The sequence below is a fragment of the Triticum urartu genome, chromosome 2 (genome assembly GCF_003073215.2).
Source record: "Triticum urartu cultivar G1812 chromosome 2, Tu2.1, whole genome shotgun sequence".
NCBI classification, from domain to species: domain Eukaryota; kingdom Viridiplantae; phylum Streptophyta; class Magnoliopsida; order Poales; family Poaceae; genus Triticum; species Triticum urartu.
In genome coordinates this window covers 492,175,980-492,197,601 of record NC_053023.1, presented here as the reverse complement: position 1 = coordinate 492,197,601, position 21,622 = coordinate 492,175,980, and the positions used below count along the sequence as shown (strand labels likewise).

The window sequence follows — 21,622 nt, the reverse complement described above, 5'->3', positions numbered from 1 at the left end:
AAACCGTAACTCTCTAACCCTCTCGTTGCAGATATATGAGAATACATGTTCACCATGCTCAGTGCACCATCTCTCACTTGAAAGGAGTACTTATTACTTCGAAAGGTAAATAAAAATAACGTAACGATTGTTTCAATTTTGCTGCACACCTCCTTATATTTTTTTGCAAAAATACAGTATCTAATTAACATGAGGAGGGAGGACAAATTTTTTTCGCCAAATCGTGTACCTCCAGAAGGGAAGATGGGGTGCAGTACGACCGGGTTCGTACCAGCTCCAGCAGCGAGAAGAAAACAGTTCCAGACGAGAAGATAGGGTTCAGTACTTACGAAATCTAGGAATACCATGTTTCTGAAAACGGGTGCACTGCCAATTTGGAACCTTTTTTTTGGTGTATCACAAACTAACAAAATGCAAAATTTACCCATACATGCTCTCCTCAGTGAGCAAAATACTGACGTAAACAAATTTCTCGAACAACCCATGTGTTGAACTTTGATTGGCGAAGGAAGGTTTTGTGCTCTAGGAAACACCTTACCAGCAGGATGGCTGTTGCACGCCAAAGGGGTAAAACTCTGTGATTGCGATGAGCTAAACAGAACCTAGATGAACTAACTACCTATCAAAATTATTGTTGTCTAAGTAGTTCATCAAACTTCAACATCCAGCTCAGATACCTACAATGAAGTGATGAAAAACTAAAGTATGTCAGTACGAGAACATAATGCCAACAGATCAAAGTTCTGTTTAGAAAGTAAAACTAATTACGTATCAAAGCAATTCGCCAACAGATTTCTGAGAATATAACTACAGAACTAATTTCTGGTGTGCATTTAAGAAGGTTTTGCATAAATGCCACCAGCGATTCTCACAGGCTTCTGAGAATTCTAAATGTACATCAGTTCTGTCAGTATTAACAGCCTTTTCCTGATTCCACATGAAGTAATGGATACGGAAGGTGTGCAATTGCATCTTGATCCGAAGTATGTAATGTATTTAATCCTCAAAATCACTCCCTCCGTCTCATAATATAAGATGTTATTACGACCGATAGTGGCCGCTATCGGTTAGCAGCCACTATCGGTTGTAATAACATCTTATATTATGGGACAGAGGGAGTAACATGCAAGGTAAATCAAGAAAATGGTTTACTTCTATGTGGCTTTCAGGTTTTATTCACATGTTGATGCAAAGTGCAATAAAATTCTTCTCCTCAGCTTTTCAGGGTCTCACTACAGAAATACCACAAACAAACGGGCAACAAAGATGCAACTTTCAGTTAATATATAAACATATGAACAGCATCCTGAACAAAGATTTAAATATATCCGATGAAGACTCTCCATTTTATGTAAGCAAGCAGTTGCTATAAAAACATACAAATAAAGTAATGTAATACATATATTAAGTTTGTTTGTTTATGGAAATGGTAGAGTCCTGCTATCTTTTCCAAGGAACGTTACATCTTTGATTGAATGATACCATTTTAGAACTATTCAGTGAAGAGGACTGGTGGTGGAAGCTGGTAAAAAAGATAAACATCAGGTTGGTTAAATTTTGTCAGTTCAAGGTAGTACGACCTTGATGGCTGTATCCATATCCAATACATAATACCCAGCACAAACACTCATATACGTGAGTATGGGGTGAATAAACAATTAAAACAAATATCATTGCCCGTGGGAAATTTGTGTACACATTGTAGACACATCCAGGTACAGCCCGGCCCAACATGAGGTGCGGGATGTAACCTAATTGAGGCCACTCAGACACTCAAGCGTGCTCCTCCATGTTGCAAAGCTAAAGAAGTACAAACAGCAAAGCCAAAACATGTGTTCTTCACATCTACCACTGGGAATGATTGTGCAAGTGCTGCTTCATCAAGCTTGAACACCGGAGGGCGCCTAATTATTTTTATGACATATTAAGTATCATCCATTACCGAAAATAATTTTTAAAATGTATCTCATGCATCTCTATCATGATGCATAGGCTGTACCTGGCTACATCTTGGCAGATGCAGAACCCTACTTCAGTACTACCTACATCACTTTCTTATGTGTAAGTACTTGATATGTATGGAAAATCCATTTTAACACTACCTAACAGTAGAGCAAAACCCGGTCCAGAAAAAATAGGACAACTACTGGGTGTGGCGCTTAAGATTGGCCTTCGCTTACAGAACTCATTGTAGAAAAACTAGGCCCACAAAAAATAACATGAACCAATAATTATGCATGAGTAGCATCTGCATGAGATGCAATGCAAGCAAATAGGTGAAGAAAATTTATTCGAGCCATGCCCTTTCCAGGCAAAGGTTGTCAACTGAAATTCCTGCCAGTTCAAAACTAAAAGGGTACCCTAACTAAAAGGATAGAATTCCATAGCGAAGTTATTACGAATGCATGCTTCGAAACTAACAGGAAGTCCTTTTAAAAGATCGGTTGTGAACGGGAAACATATGCACCCTACATGATGTTCCGATATTTTTGATTAGTTAAAATTAGATGGAAATTTGATTGGTGAGACAAATGTAATTTATAAGCAAGAAAATGCACTAACAATTAACAATTTCCCATATTCAGGAACTGTAACGGACTGTCACTACAATCGCAGCAGAAATAGTAAAGCATTTTCTGCATAAGGATACAGAAAAAGGATACAGCTGACGGTATTAACCCAGATGCCTGTATTACACAGTATACTGCAAGATCATGTCAAACAGCTGTGTAAAATTAAGTGCCAAACAATAAAAAGAACAAAAAATATTGCAAATGAGTAAGCATACCTGAGATCACCAGGAAAATGTACTCTATTCCTCAGTAATTCAGATCACGCATCATGGTATGCTTCACGAAGATCCTCATCAGAATATCTGCTTTTGGGATCATATCTATCACTGAACTGGTCTTCGTTCCCAGGTATTGATCCATGTCTGTTCTGAGTAGTTCTGGTTCTATCATTGCTTTTATCTCCTGGCATGCCGCCGTATTCTCTTTCTGAGGATTTTGGTGTTCGTGTGGACCATGCTGAACGATCACTTGATTCAGAATGGTAATCTGGGATGTTCTTTTTATACTTATTACCATATTTCCTATGATCATTGGTGTTTCTTTTATGTGTGTAATCATGCCGGTCAGAATAGCCTCGATTCATTGCATTTCCTGATTCTCTGATCCCTCCTTTCTCATGCTCAGATACATTTTGGTGATGATGTGCACTATTTTCATATCTTATGTTCATATATGAATCCTTTGTGTCATGGCTCCTTGATGCAGTATGCGGTGAGTTCTCACGACTAGGTAATCGAGAACCCAAAATAGCCTTATCACAAGAGCTTCCTTGGTAAGCGCCTCCACTAGAATTGGTCTCAAGTATATTTTGTGCAATGTCACCAGGAGGTTCCCGCAGACCTGCTTGTTTTATTTCCGCCATGTGCTCATCAATTATGTCTCTTAATATCTTCAAGATATAGAAAAGAAATTGAAATGCGTCAAACATGAGACCCATATCTTGGTCCAGACAAGTTTCAGAAATTAACTTAGCAAGAGGGTATGCAGCATGCACAAAGGTTTCATCAACATGTAAGATTGATTAAGCTTAAAAAATGAAACTAACTTAAAACAAACAATTTAGACCTAATCAGATACAAATAGGACATTATACTGGGATGACATTCCCTGTCAGGCATATCCAAACAGTAAATAATGTTGCACACAACAAAATTTCAATGTTAAATCTACTCCATGTTAGTCCCGTGCATCGATAGATACAAAATTTCGCGATGCATAGCTTCGTAAAACACTTTATTTCTGAGCTGGATATTATCAATGCGTTGCCCCGCGCATCGATGAACAATTCACCTATACGCTTGGCTGGTCAGCCGAGCTGGAGCTTGGAGGCCACCCCCGATGGGGCAGATGAAAATCAATGTGGACTGTGGGCTTTCCGACACTAATGGGGTAGGAGCAGCGGCAGCAGTATGTAGAGATCATAACGGATTGTATCTGAGTTCTTCGGCATTGGTGGTTCCCGGAATTACTGATCCGGCTGTCTTGGGAGGCCATAGCCTGTCGCAAGGCACTTGCACTAGCAGAAGATCTATCTCTTCAGAGCTTCATGGTGGCGTGTGATTGCAAGCCAGTAGTTGATGACATACATGATGGAAAGGGAGGAGCTCATTTGACAGTGATTAGAGAAATATTGCTTCGTAGATCGAATTTTAGTAGCTGTAGTTTTATTTATGAAAAGTAGAGCATCGAATGTTTTTTTTTTTGACAGAAAGACTGTAAGGGAACCCCCTACAGTATAATTGGTGCAACAAACCCAAATTGCAAGTACCATGCCTTGAACCTGGGTGGGTGGGAAGGCATCAACCCCTTCCCACCACTAGGTTATGCCTTAGTCTGCGTAGAGCATCGAATGTTGATGCACACAGCCTTGCCAAACACTCTTTGTTGCTTGATCAGGGTCGCCACTTGTGGCTTTTCTCCCCGCATGACCCAGCTTGTATCCCTCTTAATGTCCGAGTTAATCAATAAAGTGTTGGCACCCCTAAAAAAACATTATTTTTGTTGTTGCTTGACGTTATAAAAAGAAAAGCAACAGGGGGAGAGGTGGTCTACTGTGATACAAGGTGGGATTGGTTTTTTCTGATTTATTTTTTAAGCAAACAAAGTATATATAAGCTAGTTAATTTATTTTTTGAAAAGTTATGTAAAAGTTCTATTTTTCTATTGTGTATCGTTCTTTCTTTTATTTAGACTTTGTCATGTTACATGAGAACAGATGAACAGGAGACAAGTCTAACCATGACAGCGAAGACCTCCAATGGCTCTGACCTCTGAGTATGTCTTTCATTCAGAAGAAAGGTCAAATAGAATTTACATTTTGGGGATGGTTTGGGAGAAGTATTTCTCTGATTAATAACATATATATGAGTAATTTTCCACCTCAAAAAATTAACATGCATACAATCTACTCAAAGATTTAATATTTTCCATGTGGGCTCAGCACTATGCCCTGCAAGTTTAAGTCTTAGGAAGTCTGATTTGAGTACAATGGTTTTTTTTTTGTTCCGTAGAAGGTTTCCCTACTGTGTTCAGGTCCGAGTCAGTTTAAAGAGTCTTTAGTTTCTAGGTGATGTAAACCGCAGGCTATATTATATCCCAGACTAGTATTGAGAAAAACAAGCAGTAAACATATAAACAGAAAAGGGAGGGTCCTCCTCCACAGCCTTATCTCCCCTTGACATCACGGTGTCACACACTCCCCTTCAGCCAACCAAGATACGCCTCAAGTGGAGGCGGACAGAGGGGTTCAGCTGCAGCAGAACCAGGACGAGGCTACGCGTGAAGAAGACCAGGACCCACCATCAGAAGAGGAGAACTAGTCGCTAGCGTGTGCGTATGACAATGGGGCCCCAAGCCAACTGGCTGGTCTATTTAATGTAACAGGGTTGCTGTACATTGTTCACGTATGAAGAAAAGTCTGAAACGCTCTCACCAACTCCTTCTCATACCTCTCGATCCCCTCCTGTTCCACCACTGCGCAACATCCCTCTGATCGGCCGTAAAATCCACCGTGAAGGGTGCCTGGTTGCTCCGGCGACTAGACGCAAAATCCCAAGCAGGGTAGGCTCGATTCGAGGCGCCTGCAACGACGCCGCAAGCCATGCCCTCTAAAAGGACAGACCCAGTGCATAGAAGCTCCCACACAAGGTGGGGTCTGGGGAGGGATTATAGGAACCTAGTCTTACCCCTGCAAAGTGCAATGCAGAGAGGCTGGTTCGAACCCAGGACCTCTTAGCACAAGCGAAGACGAAATTCATGTTGCAGGCCATGGAAGGGGCCCAAAAAACTCTAGAGCTGCTCCAAAAAATTTCGTCCCTCTCCACCTAAGTCCAGCAACTAGGCACTCAATTGGCGGGTTTCGGCAAGGGCCTCGACACAGTCAAGCACCGGCAGGCGACCTAGGAGGTGGCGACTTGCACTGCAGCGTCGACAGCGATCGGGACCGCTGTCCTCACCTACCATGGGCCGCCTCTCCTCAACCTACCCCAACGTCCGCCCACCGTGCCCGAGCGTCGCATCGAGCACCAGGAGCAGCCCCGGGGACACAACGACCGCCACCACTCCCCTTCCATAGTTGTCGCGCGACCACTTCCTCCACAAGCCACCGAAGCACGATTTCCCATGCTTTGTGGGCGACGCGCCACTTGTTCAACCTCTGTCGCACCTACTTCGACCTCTACCAAACGCCACTGAAGCAGTGGGTGGCCACCAACGTTTTGTGCATGGAAGGCCATGCTATGCTGTGGTGCCAAGCGAACAAGCGTCCCCACCAACTTGGTGACTTGCCACGTTCATCGCGGCGATGCACGCGGAGTTCGGCCAGGACGAGTTCGACGGCCTCCTCCACCGTCTGCACCACCTCAAGCAGACGGGCACCATCACTAACTACCGCACGGCCTTTGAATCGTTTATGTGCCGTCGTGGAGTTCATCATGCTGGATCCAACCTTGAATCAAAAATTCTTGTCTCTCAGTTCGTCAATGGTTTGTGTGGCGAGGCGCAAATGGGTGTTCATCAGCATGCACCAACAAGTGAGTCGAGAGCGGCGTCTGTGCCACGCATCACGCATCACGCATCCAAGAGGAGGAAGCGGAACACAATCATCCACGGGGTCGCCCTCTAGTGTTCGCGCGTGCTCCGCCTCCACCATCGATGCCAGCGGTCGCAGTTGGGCCGGTGCAGCCACGCATTTATGGCGCCAAACAAGGCCTGGTGACTTTGGCCGCGAGCGGCAACTTTGGGAGTTTCGGCGCACCAACGACATGTGTTTCAAGTGCGGCGACAAGTACAGTAAGTACAACCACGTCGGCCAGCTCCTAACCATCGAGGTTGGCGACCATGGGAAGCTCCTGTTCGACGACGCAATCCATGCCCTCGAGTCTTTGTACACGTTGTCGTGGGCACTCACAGGCACGATGCAGTATGGGCTCTGGTGGGTAACCAGGTCATGCTACTTCTCTCATCCACTTCGGCAACAACACCCACACGTTCGTCAACGTCACCTTCGCCGAGCGCGGGGGGTGTACCGTGCAAGACGCCATCCTGGTGACCTTTGACACGAACGGCGACACACTGCAGTCCACACGTTCACCACCGACATGCGTCTTCCTGAGCTGGGCGTCTACTATGCAGTTCTCGACGTGTAATAGCTAGCCCAATTCAGCCCGATGAACCGTCATCGAAGCCTCAAGACCATGGAGTTCCGCCATGACAACATCAAACTACAAGGTGTGCCAACTCCTAGCGCCCGCCCTCACAGAGATTCACGTCGAGCAGCTCTGCAAATGGCTGCAAGGCTGCAAGGAAACGAGGTGTGGGCGCTTGCGATCGTCGACTCGACTCACCTTGCCGACCAAGACGCACCACTACCACCACCTTTGCAAGCTCTTGTGGACGACTACGGTGATGTCTTCCAATAGCCCAAGACGCTGCCGCCACATCGCGTGTTCGATCACGCAATCCTGCTTGAGTCGGGGCTTCGCCACCCAACACTCCCATACCGCTATTCACCACTCACGAAGGACGAGATCAAGCGTTGGCCCTTCGCTGCTCCGGTGCTCCTCGTCAAGAAGGACGATACCTGGCGGTTCTGCGTCGACTACCGCCGCCTCAACACATTACCGTGAAGAACAAGTTTTTGATGCCGATCGTCAACGAGCTCCTTAACGAATTGGCCAGTGAGCGCTATTTCTCCAAGGTCGACCTTCGTGCCGAGTATCATCAGATACGCACGTGCCCAAGCGACGAGGCCGAGCCGGCATTCAAGACTGACCATGGTCACTTCCAATTTCGGGTGATGTCGTTCGACCTCACGAATGCGCCAGCAACCTTCCAGTGCCTCATGAACTCTGTCTTCGCTCTCGTGACGCACAAATTTGCCATCGTCTTCCTGGATGATATCCTGACGTACAACGCCTCTTTCAACTAGCACTTGGTTGATCGACACTGCCCCAACATCAGCTCTACGCCAAGTGCTCCAAATGCTCGTTCACTTGGCTCTCCATCCACTACCTCGGCCACGTCATCTCGACTGCTGGTGTCGCCACTGAACTGGAGAAATCAGCCATCCATCGCTAGCCCCAACCATCCTTTCCGACGGAGCCGCGGGCCTTTCTTGACTTTACCGATTATGATCGCAAATTCGTGCACAATTACAGTGTGATCACCAAGTCCCTGGAATTGCTCCTCGGCAAAAATGATTTCAGTGGTCAAAAGCCACAACGACAACTTTCCAGCAACTGAAGCAGGCAATGACTACTACCCCGGTGTTGGACCTGCCAGATTTTTCGCTGCCATTCACCGTGGAGACAAACGCCTGGGACACTCGAATCAATGTTGTCTTGATGCAACAAGGCCATCAGCCACGCGCTCGATGTGAACAGCCGCAAGCTCTCAGTCAACGAGAAAGAATTTTTGGCGGTGATGATGGCAGTGGATCATTGTCGCCGTACCTTCAACGCGTCCAATTCACCATGTTGACCAACAACAAGTCTATGCACACTCGGCGAACAATAGCTGGGGTTCGATCTTGAGCGCAAAGCCATAGCCAAACTAGGCGGCCTGCAGTTCAGCTTCAAGTACCGGCACGGGGCGGAGAAGCGGAGAACACGGCGGTAGATTCTCTATTGCATGTGGGCCATCTACTCATCATAACAACAACCTCATCTTGCCAACCCTCGTGGATCCAGGAGGTACACAACTCTTATGCAAGTGACATGAAAGCCTCTGAGCGCTGGCAGTTCGCAACCAAGATGACTAGGGCCATGAAGTGGATCGCGGCGTGATAAGTACCGCAACAGGCTGTCAATTGGTGACAATGTTGCGCTGCAGACAAAGCTCATCACCAAGCTGCACGCCTCCACCATTGGTGGCCATTCTGGCATTCGCGCCACTCACCTGCACCTCAAGAATCTGTTCTCCTGGCTGGCATGAAGGTCCATGTCGAGGAATTTGTCGAACAATGCGTCGTTTGCCAACAGACGAAGCACGAGCATGCTCACCCGACGGGCACACTACAACTGCCGCCGATTCCGGCACGCATATGGGGCGAAGTTACCTTGGACTTCATTGAAGGATTGTCGCGCTCGGCGGCACCGGCATCATCCTGGTGGTCGTCCACCCGTTGTCCAAGTACACGCCCACTTCATCCTGCTGCATCATCCCTTCACTGCTCCACAAGTCACGTACGCCTCCTTGGACAACTTCATCAAGCTCCACGGCGTCCCAGACTCCATTGTCTCGAACAAGATCTTCACCAGTTCCTTCTGGCAAGAGTTGTTCGCGCCTGTGGGCACAAAGCTGCTCTACACCACGGCTTATCATCCACAGGGCAACCAGAGCGAGCACGTCAACCACTGTGTCGAATACTACCTGAGTTGCGCCGTCAACGACACCCTCGCCGCTTGAGTTTTGGTACAACTCCGGCCACCATAGTACGACCGGTTGTACGCCATTCACTCTGACAAGACGATGAGCTTACAAGGTCTCACGAGGAAGCACCGACAATTCACCGACATGCTCAAGACCCATCTCCACGCTCAACACTGCATGAAGCATCAGGCGAACCGCAACCGCACGGAGAGCGAGTTCGCCGTCGGGGACCAAGTTCTATTGAAGCTGCAGCCCTACGTTCTATTGTCTGTCATCAGCAGGCCATTCCTGAATCTCGCCTATAAGTTTTTCGATCCATACAAGATCCTCCATCACGTCGGTTCTCTCGCCTACAAGCTCGACTTACAACCGGACAGCAAGATCCATCTGGTTTTCCATGTTTCGCAGCTCCAACCCTTTAAGGTGGATCACACTTCGGTATTCAGCAAACTACCTGCACCTCCCGACCTCACAACCGGTGACCTGCAGCCACAAGCAATTCTCGAGCGTCGTCTCGTCAAGAAAGGTAACGCGGCTATTCCACGGGTGCTCGTTCATTGGGCCACTCTGTCGTAGCGAGCTCGACCTGGGAAGACTATCACGTGCTCCAGCAACGTTCCCCGGGAATGACCTCGACAGCGGAGATCCATCCCAAGGAAGGGCAAATGTCATGCACTCCCCTTCAGCCAACCAAGATACGCCTGAAGTGGAGGCGGACAGAGGGGTTCAGCTGCAGCAGAACCAGGATGAGGCTAGGCGTGGTGAAAAAGAAGAGTGGGACCCGCCAGCAGAAGAGGAGAACTAGTGGTCGCTAGCGTGTGCTTGACAGCGGGGCCCCAAGCCAACTGGATGGTCTATTTACTGTGACAGGGTTGCTGTACAAGTGTTCACGTATGAAGAAAAGTCTGAAACACTCTCACCTCTCTCTCTCTCTCTGCACTCACCTACTCCTTCTCCTACCTCTTGATCACCCTCTTCTCACCTACCAATCCATTCCCTCATGTTCGATCCATAGCAGGGTCGTACACACACCACCCAAATGCAACCTTCCCGTCCCCGACCTCCCACCAGCCACCACTATCAACTATCCCCTCAAGAACTTATGCCATGAAAACTTTTAGGATGACTTAAGAGAAATGAAATTACTTGCAAATTTGAAATTTAAAATGTACCTCTGTTGGATTTCGCTTCATTTTCTTCCCACGGTAAGACATTCTTCTTCTCTTGTAATCCCGTTCTTCAGCTAGCAGCTCCTCCCTTGTCTTGGACCAACCAGATTCCTTTTCAAGTGACGAAGAGAAGTAAATAATTAAACTCTAGTAAATTCGATAATAGTGATAATTTATGAAATTTGATCATTTATCACCACTCATTCATAATTTTTATGTAAAATATCTTTATATCCCTGTGTAAATAAAATTTAAGGCCCATTGAGAACGCAGGAATTCAAAAACGTAGGATGACTGCAGCAATTGAGATGCCATGTAACATCAATTCCTACACTAACCCAAAGCATAGGAATACTTTAAAACTGTCATTTGGATACCACAAAGGAAAAATGCAGAAAATCTGGACACGAGGAGAAGAAAACATGAGGCAAGACCTCATGTTTGTTTTTCTCCAAACTTAATATAAATTGCCCAATTTCATAGGGATTTCATAGGAATCTTTGTGAGCCATTCCTTTATTCCAAACAGCACCATAGGAAGTTTTCCTATAGGAATTAAATCTCCAAAATTCATACCATTTTCCTTTGTTCCAATCATATTATGTTTTTCGATGACTCGGCAAAACCTTGATTTAATAAATATTAGTAAGCAAAGAGAATAAGCATGGAAAAATAGTACTCCCTCCGATCCATGGGAATACATAGAGATCAAGGTTCAGAAAAGAAAAAGAAAAATCCTAGCACTGCTACGGCATGAACCAGCATAAATTGAAAATTCCGCATACATTATGTTCACAAAAATTTTGTCAATAGTAGGTTAGTGTAAATCAAGAGAACACTGGAACATGTAGAAATATCAGCATGGTATCTGGATTCTAGAGAAGTACTTCTGACGAAGTGCATGACTTTACCTGGTTATCCATTTGACGTGGTAGAATTCCATCATAATCCAGAACAGCTCTGTAGTTTGGTCGCTTTGAACGCTCATCACAGCCTTGCTTCAGTATTTGTGAATATTCAAGTAACCTGTCGAGAATCAAATGTATTGGTCATGGTTGAAATTTCTTACCAAACCAAACTAAACTAATTAACTAATCACAATCTGAGGGAATGCATTCCAATGATGATTACTCATCATCATCACAAATTACAATCTATGTGCAACACACTCCTTGAGCAAGATCTGCATGAGCAGTGTCAGAGTTTGTTTTTGACTGAACTGGAGAAATATTCGCTTGATCTGCGATGTTGGATTAAGTAAGTAACAGTAAGCAAGAAAGCATACAGCTGATATTTGGATGGGCGTGGTGCTTGCAGAGCCCTAATCTTCTTATCCAGGGACAACCTCTCATGTAAGGCTGCAATGGCAGCAACAACCTGGGAGACAAAAATAGGGCATGTCCCAGTATCTCTCAACTCACATCCTTTTTCACTAGCGCCTCCAGCAACACCATCTCCAACACCGACAGCCAAACAAGACCCCAACCTAAGAATTGCCTCCTTCACCGCCGTAATCGCGAAGAACCAGCCATTGCCCTTCCCATACAAAACCTCGAGCTGCCTCGCCAACCATGAGACACCATCAACCAGCCTGGGGCACTCGAACCGCACAGCCCTCGGATCAAGACGAAACTCCTCGCTCTCCCCCTTGGGCAGGCGTTCCAGCGAGCACCCTGCCTCCGCCGCCGCCGCCTTCAGACACAGCCTGACCAGCACAAACACATGGTCTCGACTGGCCGCGTCAATCACGATACCATATCTCGGTGAGCTCGCGAGCAACCAGCGCCGCAGCTCGACTTCCCACTGCAGGGCACCTAGCCGCAGTGCCTCCACCACGCGGGCCACAGCGTAGGAGTACGCCCCGGGGGGATGGTGGCTGCCCCAGGAGTCCACCTCCCGACGCAGGAGGCAGAGCTCAGACGGGAGGATGCGGGGAGGAGAGGAGAGGGTTGGGGCGGCAGTGGAGGAGGCGAAGTCTGCACACTCGGCGGCGAGGAAGGCGGGGAGGGAGGACGAGGCGGGCGGTTGGTTGGTGGTGCGGACGACGGCTGGGCAGTCGTGGTAGGGGGCGGGCGCAGCCGGGAGGGGGAGGGGGATTTCGGAGGTCGGTGAAGAGGGGAAAGATGGGAGCGGGGTGGTGGGCGCAGGTGCGGGGAGTGTGGAGGAGGTGGCGATGGTCGCCCTGGTGGTGGTGGAGCAGGGGAGGAGTGGGGAAGGGAGGGAGGATAGAGCGGAAGAGGCGGCGGAGAGGAGGGACCGCAGGTGGGCGAGAACGGACGGCACCGCGGGTGGTGGAGGCGGCGTCTCCATGGGAGGCGAATGAGGAACCTGGTTCGGTCGGCGGAGGAAGAGATCCACTATATTCTCGCCGGCCTGTAAAATTCCGGCGGTTTTACAGCTTCCTAAATCAAGTGCAGATGTGCGCGTTTGTTTTCTCCAGCACACAGGACATGAGGGCCGCTAAATCCTATTTGGCGCCTTATGCGCCCGCTACAGTACAGCTCGCAATCGGGCGCATACCCCCACCTCTCCGCTGGGCCGGCCCATCTAGATTTTTTCCTCTGTTTTTCAAATCGCGAAAAAAATCTGGTACTGCTTTGATTCGAAACCGAGACCACCTGCTTAACAATAAGCTGCATAACCACCCAGCCACCCCCAACTGGACGTGCTACTTTCATGTTTCTACGCCTTTTACTTTGTTCTTTTTTTCTTCTGTTTTCCTTTTTCTGGTTTTCTCTTTCTTTTTTCTTTTTTGTTTTTCTTCTCCCTGGGTTTGATGAACTTTTTTTGAAATTCGTGAACATTTTCTTAACATCGATCAACTTTTTTCAAATGCGTTGAACTTTTTTCAAATTTGATGAATCTTTTTCAAATTTGATGAACTTTTTTCCGAATTGGATGAACTATTTTTCAAAATCGATGAACTTTTTTCAAATTAGATGAACTTTTTCAAAAATCGATAAACTTTTTCAAAATTGATGAACTTTTTTTAAAACTGATGAACTTTTTTCAAAATTAGGTGAACTTTTTCAAAATTCGATGAACTTTTTCTAAATTTCGTGAACTTTTTCCAAATTTTGTTGAACTTTTTTTCCTAAATTCATGAACCTTTTATCAAAATTGGTGAACTTTTTTGTAATTCGTGAACTTTTTTAAAGTTTGATGAACTTTTTAAAAAAAAAATCGAAAAAAGAATCTTGAAAGTCGATGGTCAATGGCTCACCGGTCTACCATGAAACGATCTAGCGCTTTTTCATTTTTTTTTTCTTTCGAGTAAACGAAACGATCGAGCGGGATAGCTGGGGAAGCAGGCGTCGTACGAGCTCGTCGGCTCGTTCATGGGCCGACCCACTTAGCCAGGCGCGTGGGCGCTGGTTTCGTCTTGCGGCGCATAAGGCGTTGGCGAGGAGCACTCATGAGGGCCGGCTAGTCTCGCGCGGGATGTAAACGGGCCGCCTGCTTTTACTCGGGCCGCCTGCTTTTACTGTTCGGCCTCCATGACACGAATCTTAAAGCACTCCTGGGCCTGGTTCCATGAGAACCCTCGAATCGGCAGTTTCTCCAAGATCAGACCCGAGCGGTGCACGTGGGCGGCCACGCTCGAGAAGCCACGTTGCTTCGTGAAGCGCCGGGAGTTATTAGCCTCACCGCTCCCTCTCCCACTCTCCCCCACTCTCCCAACTCTTACCGGCGGCGGCGGATCGAAGAAGAGCAAGAAGACCACCGGACTCCATCACCGTCGAGCGGATCATCACCTGGCCCGCGGCAATGGCAGTAAGCACTTCTCTGTTCGTCATGCACTACTTTTTCGCATTTGATCCGGCGATAGATTCGATCCACGGCAGAGAGGGGAATGGGAAATAGAGGTAGATAAGCATGGCAGTTCATGCTAGTTCATGCAAGATCGGAATAGAGGTAGATGCGGATGGAGTAGAAGGGGGATTGGGGATTGGGATTACAAAACAGACACCGGCTAACCGTGGAGGCCATCACCGACGTGCGGAGCGGCGGGCTGAGTGGCTGGCGATTCATCTTCTTGTCCATCGCCGTGCGGGGCGGCGGTTCATCGTCGCTGTCGGAGGAGTTGAGGTCGATCTGCCAGGTATGACAGCCTGGCTCTGATACGTCTCCAACGTATCTATAATTTTTGATTGCTCCATGCTATATTATCTACTGTTTTGGACTATATTGGGCTTTATTTTCCACTTTTATATTATTTTTGGGACTAACGTATTAACCGGAGGCCCAGCCCAGAATTGCTGTTTTTTGCCTATTTCAGTGTTTCGAAGAAACGGAATATCAAACGGAGTCCAAACGGAATGAAACCTTCGGGAACGTGATTTTCTCACCGAACGTGATCCAGGAGACTTGGACCCTACGCCAAGGCATCAGAGAGGCGGTCACGAGGGTGGCCCCCCCCTGGGGCGCGCCCCCCTGCCTCGTGGGCCCCTCGAAGCTCCACCGACGTACTCCTTCCTCCTATATATACCTGCGTACCCCCAAACGATCAGAACATGAGCCAAAAACCTAATTCCACCGCCGCAACTTTCTGTATCCACGAGATCCCATCTTGGGGCCTGTTCCGGAGCTCCGCCGGAGAGGGCCGTCATCACGGAGGGCTTCTACATCATCATAGCCTCTCCGATGAAGTGTGAGTAGTTTACCTCAGACCTTCGGGTCCATAGTTAGTAGCTAGATGGCTTCTTCTCTCTTTTTGGATCTCAATACAAAGTTCTCCCCCTCTCTTGTGGAGATCTATTCGATGTAATCTTCTTTTTGCGGTGTGTTTGTTGAGACCGATGAATTGTGGGTTTATGATCAAGTCTATCTATGAATAATATTTGAATCTTCTCTAAATTCTTTTATGTATGATTGGTTATCTTTGCAAGTCTCTTCGAATTATCCGTTTGGTTTGGCCAACTAGATTGATAGTTCTTGCCATGGAAGAAGTGCTTAGCTTTGGGTTCGATCTTGCGGTGTCCTTTCCCAGTGACAGAAGGGGCAGCAAGGCACATATTGCATCGTTGCCATCGAGGATAACAAGATGGGGTTTATTTCATATTGCATGAATTTATCTCTCTACATCATGTCATCTTGCTTAAGGCGTTACTCTGTTTTTAACTTAATACTCTAGATGCATGCTGGATAGTGGTCGATGAGTGGAGTAATAGTAGTAGATGCAGAATCGTTTCGGTCTACTTGTCACGGATGTGATGCCTATATACATGATCATGCCTAGATATTCTCATAACTATGCTCAATTCTGTCAATTGCTCAACAGTAATTTGTTCACCCACCGTAGAATACTTATGCTCTTGAGAGAAGCCACTAGTGAAACCTATGGCCCCCGGGTCTATTCTCATCATATCAATCTCCATCACTTTAATCTTGCTTTGCTTTTTTACTTTGCTTTTACTTTTCACTTTGCATCTCTATACCAAAAATACCAAAAATATTATATCTATCAGATCTCACTCTCGTAAGTGACCGTGAAGGGATTGACAACCCCTAATCACGTTGGTTGCGAGTAGCTATCGCTTTGTGCAGGTACGAGGGACTTGAGCATGGCCTCCTACTGGATTGATACCTTGGTTCTCAAAAACTAAGGGAAATACTTATGCTACTCTGCTGCATCATCCCTTCCTCTTCGGGGAAAACCAACGCAAGCTCAAGACGTAGCAAGAAGGATTTCTGGCGCCGTTGCCGGGGAGTCTACGCAAAAAGTCAACATACCAAGTACCCATCACAATCCCTATCTCTCGCATTATATTATTTGCCATTTGCCTCTCGTTTTCCTCTCCCCCACTTAACCCTTGCCGTTTTATTCGCCCCCCCTCTCTCTCTCTATCCTCCCTCTGTATTTGCCTCTTTTGCCCACTTGCCTTTTTGTTTGCTCGTGTGTTAGATTGCTTGTTTGTCGCGATGGCTCAAGATACTACCAAATTGTGTGACTTCACCAATACCAATAATAATGATTTCCTTAGCACTCCGATTGCTCCTCTTGCCAATACTGCTTTGTTGAATGTTGTTATGAAAGATCAATTCGTCGGCCTTCCTAGTGAAGATGCCGCTACTCATCTGAATAGCTTCGTTGATTTATGTGATATGCAAAAGAAAAAAGATGTCGATAATGATGTCGTTAAATTGAAGCTATTTCCTTTTTCTCTTAGAGATCGTGCTAAAGCTTGGTTTTCGTCTTTGCCTAAGAATAGTATTGATTCTTGGAACAAGTGCAAAGATGCTTTTATCTCTAAGTATTTCCCTCCCGCTAAGATCATCTCTCTTAGAAACGATATTATGAATTTTAAGCAACTTGATCATGAACATATTGCACAAGCTTGGGAGAGAATGAAATTAATGATATGTAATTTCCCTACTCATGGTTTGAATTTGTGGATGATTATATGAAATTTTTATGCCGGATTGAATTTTGCTTCTAGAAATCTTTTAGATTCGGCCGCGGGAGGCACTTTCATGGAAATCACTTTAGGAGATGCTACTAAACTCCTAGATAATATTATGGTTAATTATTCTCAATGGCATACTGAAAGATCTTCTAATAAAAAAGTGCATGCGATAGAAGAAATCAATGTGTTGAGTGGAAAGATGGATGAACTTATGAAATTATTTGCTACTAAGAGTGTTGGGGAACGTAGTAATTTCAAAAAAATTCCTACGGACACGCAAGATCATGGTGATGCATAGCAACGAGAGGGGAGAGTGTGATCTACGTACCCTTGTAGATCGACAACGGAAGCGTTAGCACAACGTGGTTGATGTAGTCGTACGTCTTCACGGCCCGACCGATCAAGCACCGAAACTACGGCACCTCCGAGTTCTAGCACACGTTCAGCTCGATGACGATCCCCGGACTCCGATCCAGCAAAGTGTCGGGGAAGAGTTCCTCAGCACGACGGCATGGTGACGATCTTGATGTACTACTGTTGCAGGGCTTCGCCTAAGCACCACTACAATATTATCGAGGACTATGGTGGAAGGGGGCACCGCACACGGCTAAGAATATGATCACGTGGATCAACTTGTGTCTCTAGGGGTGCTCCCTGCCTCCGTATATAAAGGTTCAAAGAGGGGGGTGCGGCCGGCCAGGAGAGGGCGCGCCAGGAGGAGTCCTACTCCCTCTGGGAGTAGGATTCCCCCCCCTTCCTAGTTGGAATAGGATTCGGGAGGGGGGAAAGAGGAGAGAGAGAAGGAAGGGGGGCGTCGGCCCCCTCTCCTTGTCCTATTCGGACTAGGGGGGGAGGGGCGCGCGGCCCAGCCCTGGCCACCTCTCCTCTCTTCCACTAAAGCCCACTAAGGCCCATATACCTCCCGGGGGGGGTTCCGGTAACCTCCCGGTACTCCGATAAAATCCCGATTTCACCCGGAACACTTCCGATATCCAAATATAGGCTTCCAATATATCAATCTTTATGTCTCGACCATTTCGAGACTCCTCATCATGTCCGTGATCACATCCGGGACTCCGAACAAACTTCGGTACATCAAAAATGCATAAACTCATAATATAACTGTCACCGAAACCTTAAGCGTGCGGACCCTACGGGTTCGAGAACAATGTAGACATGACCGAGACACGTCTCCGGTCAATAACCAATAGCGGAACCTGGATGCTCATATTGGCTCCTACATATTCTACGAAGATCTTTTATCGGTCAGACCGCATAACAACATACGTTGTTCCCTTTGTCATCGGTATGTTACTTGCCCGAGATTCGATCGTCGGTATCTCAATACCTAGTTCAATCTCGTTACCGGCAAGTCTCTTTACTCGTTCCGTAATACATCATCTCACAACTAACTCATTAGTTGCAATGCTTGCAAGGCTTATGTGATGTGCATTACCGAGAGGGCCCAGAGATACCTCTCCGACAATCGGAGTGACAAATCCTAATCTCGAAATACGCCAACCCAACATGTACCTTTGGAGACACCTGTAGAGCACCTTTATAATCACCCATTTACGTTGTGACGTTTGGTAGCACACAAAGTGTTCCTCCGGCAAACGGGAGTTGCATAATCTCATAGTCATAGGAACATGTATAAGTCATGAAGAAAGCAATAGCAACATACTAAACGATCGGGTGCTAAGCTAATGGAATGGGTCATGTCAATCAGATCATTCACCTAATGATGTGATCCCGTTAATCAAATAACAACTCTTTGTTCATGGTTAGGAAACATAACCATCTTTGATTAACGAGCTAGTCTAGTAGAGGCATACTAGTGACACTCTGTTTGTCTATGTATTCACACATGTATTATGTTTCCGGTTAATACAATTCTAGCATGAATAATAAACATTTATCATGATATAAGGAAATAAATAATAACTTTATTATTGCCTCTAGGGCATATTTCCTTCAAAGAGTGTTTCTTATGATCCTAATGATATGACTTTGTCTACTTTGATTGAGAATAACAATGAATCTATGGATGTGAATTTTGTTGGTAGGAATAATTTTGGTAACAGCTCTTATAGAGGGAATTTTAATCCTAGGCCATATCCTAGTAATCCTTCTAATAATTATGGAAATTCCTACAATAACTCTTATGGAAATTATAATAAGATGCCCTCTAAATTTGAGAATAGTGTTAAAGAGTTTATGAATTCACAAAAGAATTTTAATGCTTTGCTTGAAGAGAAATTGCTTAAAGTTGATGATTTGGATAGGAACGTTGATAGAATTTCTCTTGAGGTTGATTCTTTAAAGCTTAGATCTATTCCTCCTAAGCATGATATCAATGAGTCTCTCAAAGCCATGAGAATTTCCATTGATGAGTGCAAGGAAAGAACCGCTAGGATGCGTGCTTCCAAAGATGCCTTTATTAAAGCATGTTCTTCCAATTCCTATGAAAATCAAGATGAAGATCTAAAAGTTATTGATGTGTCTCCTATTAAATCTTTGTTTTGCAATATGAATCTTGATGAAACTGAATATGATCTTCCTTTACCTAGAAGGCGTTCTAAAAATTCGGAGTATTTAGATCTTTATGATGAAATTGATGAAAGTGGGATTGAAAGAAAAAAAATCTAGATGTTGCTAAACCCACTATATTGGATTTCAAGGAATTTAATTATGAAAGTTGCTCTTTAATTGATTGTATTTCCTTGTTGCAATCCGTGCTAAATTCTCCACATGCTTATAGTCAAAATAAAGCCTTCACCGAACATATTGTTGATGCCTTGATGCAATTTTATGAAGAAAAACTTGAGTTGAAAGTTTCTATCCCTAGAAAACTCTATGATGAGTGGGAACCAACTATTAAAATTAAAATTAAAGATCATGAGTTTTATGCTTTGTGTGATTTGGGTGCTAGTGTCTCCACTATCCCCAAAACTTTGTGTGATTTGCTAGATTTCCGCGATTTTGATGATTGCTCTCTAAACTTGCATCTTGCAGATTCTACTATTAAGAAACCAATGAGAAGGATTAATGATGTTCTTATTGTTGCAAATAGGAATTATGTGCCCGTAGATTTCATTGTTCTTGATATAGATTGCAATCCTTCTTGCCCTATTATTCTTGGTAGACCTTTCCTTAGAACGGTTGGTGCAATTATTGATATGAAGGAAGGGAATATTAGATTTCAATTTCCATTAAAAAGGGCATGGAACACTTTCCAAGAAAGAAAATAGAATTGCCATATGAAACTATCATGAGAGCCACTTATGGATTGCCTACCAAAGATGGCAATACCTAGATCTATCCTTGCTTTTATGCCTAGCTAGGGGCGTTAAACGATAGCGCATGTTGGGAGGCAACCCAATTTTATTTTTATTCCTTACTTTTTGCTCCTGATTAGTAATAAATAAATTATTTAGCCTCTGTTTTTGTTGTGTTTTTTGTGTTTAATTAGTGTCTGTGCCAAGTAGGACCGTTGGGAAGACTTGGGGAAAGTCTTGTTGAACTTGCTGTAAAAAACAGAAACTTTAGCGCTCACGAGAACTGCTGTCATTTTTATTTGAAGAGTGATATTTAGTTAATTCTTTTTGAAGATGATTAATAGATAAATTCCTCACATCCATAAATTTATTTTAGAATTTTTGGGGTTCCAGATCTTGCGCTAGCTACAGATTACTACAGACTGTTCTGTTTTTGACAGATTCTGTTTTTCGTGTGTTGTTTGCTTATTTTGATGAATCTATAGTTAGTAAAATAGTTTATAATCCATAGAGAAGTTGGAATACAGTAGGTTTAACACCAATATAAATAAAGAATGAGTTCATTACAGTACCTTGAAGTGGTCTTTTGTTTTCTTTCACTAACGGAGCTCACGAGTTTTCTACTTTAAGTTTTGTGTTGTGAAGTTTTCAAGTTTTGGGTAAATTCTTGTGATAGATTATGGAACAAGGAGTGGCAAGAGACTAAGCTTGGGGATGCCCATGGCACCCCCAAGATAACCCAAGGACACCAAAAATTCAAAGCTTGGGGATGCCCCGGAAGGCATCCCCTCTTTCGTCCACTTCCATCAGTAATTTACTTGGAGCTATATTTTTATTCACCAACATGATATGTGTTTTGCTTGGAGCGTCTTGTATTATTTGTGTCTTTGTGTCTTAGTATGCCACAATCATCCTTGCTGTACACACCTTTTGAGAGAGCCATACATGAATTAAAATTTGATAGAATACTCTATGTGCTTCACTTATATCTTTTGAGCTAAGTAGTTTTGCTCTATGTGCTTCACTTATATCTTTTGAGCTATGTAGTTTTGCTCTATGTGCTTCACTTATATCTTTTGAGCGTTATAATTTTGCTCTATGTGCTTCACTTAGATCTTTTAGAGCACGGTGGTGGATTTGTTTTAAAGAAACTATTGATCTCTCATGCTTCACTTAAATTATTTTGAGAGTCTCTTAATAGCATGGTAATTTGCTTAATAATAATATGCTTGGTATTTAAGATTTGTGAAACTTTCTTTTGAGTGTGTTGAATACTAAGAAAAGATTGAAGCATGATAATTGTTTTGAGATATGGAGGTGATAATA

The 21,622-nt window shown here is 45.0% G+C and overlaps 1 protein-coding gene across 4 annotated transcripts; it reads right to left on the bottom strand.

Moving 5' to 3' along the window:
* Positions 1-325: 325 nt before the first annotated feature.
* LOC125538136 (U11/U12 small nuclear ribonucleoprotein 48 kDa protein) lies at positions 326-13,021 on the bottom strand. Of its 4 annotated transcripts, XR_007296259.1 has the most exons (6): positions 11,897-13,021; positions 11,523-11,637; positions 10,616-10,723; positions 2,789-3,462; positions 2,000-2,704; positions 326-1,904 (listed from the first exon to the last, which is right to left on the bottom strand). XR_007296259.1 is itself a non-coding variant. In XM_048701435.1 (5 exons), the coding sequence occupies exons 1-4, from the start codon at positions 12,919-12,921 to the stop codon at positions 2,833-2,835; spliced, it is 1,878 nt and encodes a 625-aa protein (XP_048557392.1). In that variant the 5' UTR covers positions 12,922-13,021; the 3' UTR covers positions 326-2,704; positions 2,789-2,832. The 4 variants fall into 4 exon arrangements, 3 of the variants coding, with proteins under 3 accessions (XP_048557392.1, XP_048557394.1, XP_048557393.1); XM_048701435.1 differs by having other exon boundaries at positions 326-2,704; XM_048701437.1 differs by lacking the exon at positions 2,000-2,704.
* Positions 13,022-21,622: the final 8,601 nt, after the last annotated feature.

What these genes read in the sequence shown, in the direction of transcription:
- LOC125538136 (XM_048701435.1), bottom strand. Translation starts at nt 12,921, where the DNA reads ATGGAGACGCCGCCTCCACCACCCGCGGTGCCGTCCGTTCTCGCCCAC. An exon ending in CGCCCATCCAAATATCAGCT is followed by an intron (nt 11,638 to 11,896) that starts GTATGCTTTCTT and finishes GATTCTCGACAG; the next exon opens with GTTACTTGAATATTCACAAA. An exon ending in CACGTCAAATGGATAACCAG is followed by an intron (nt 10,724 to 11,522) that starts GTAAAGTCATGC and finishes TCACTTGAAAAG; the next exon opens with GAATCTGGTTGGTCCAAGAC.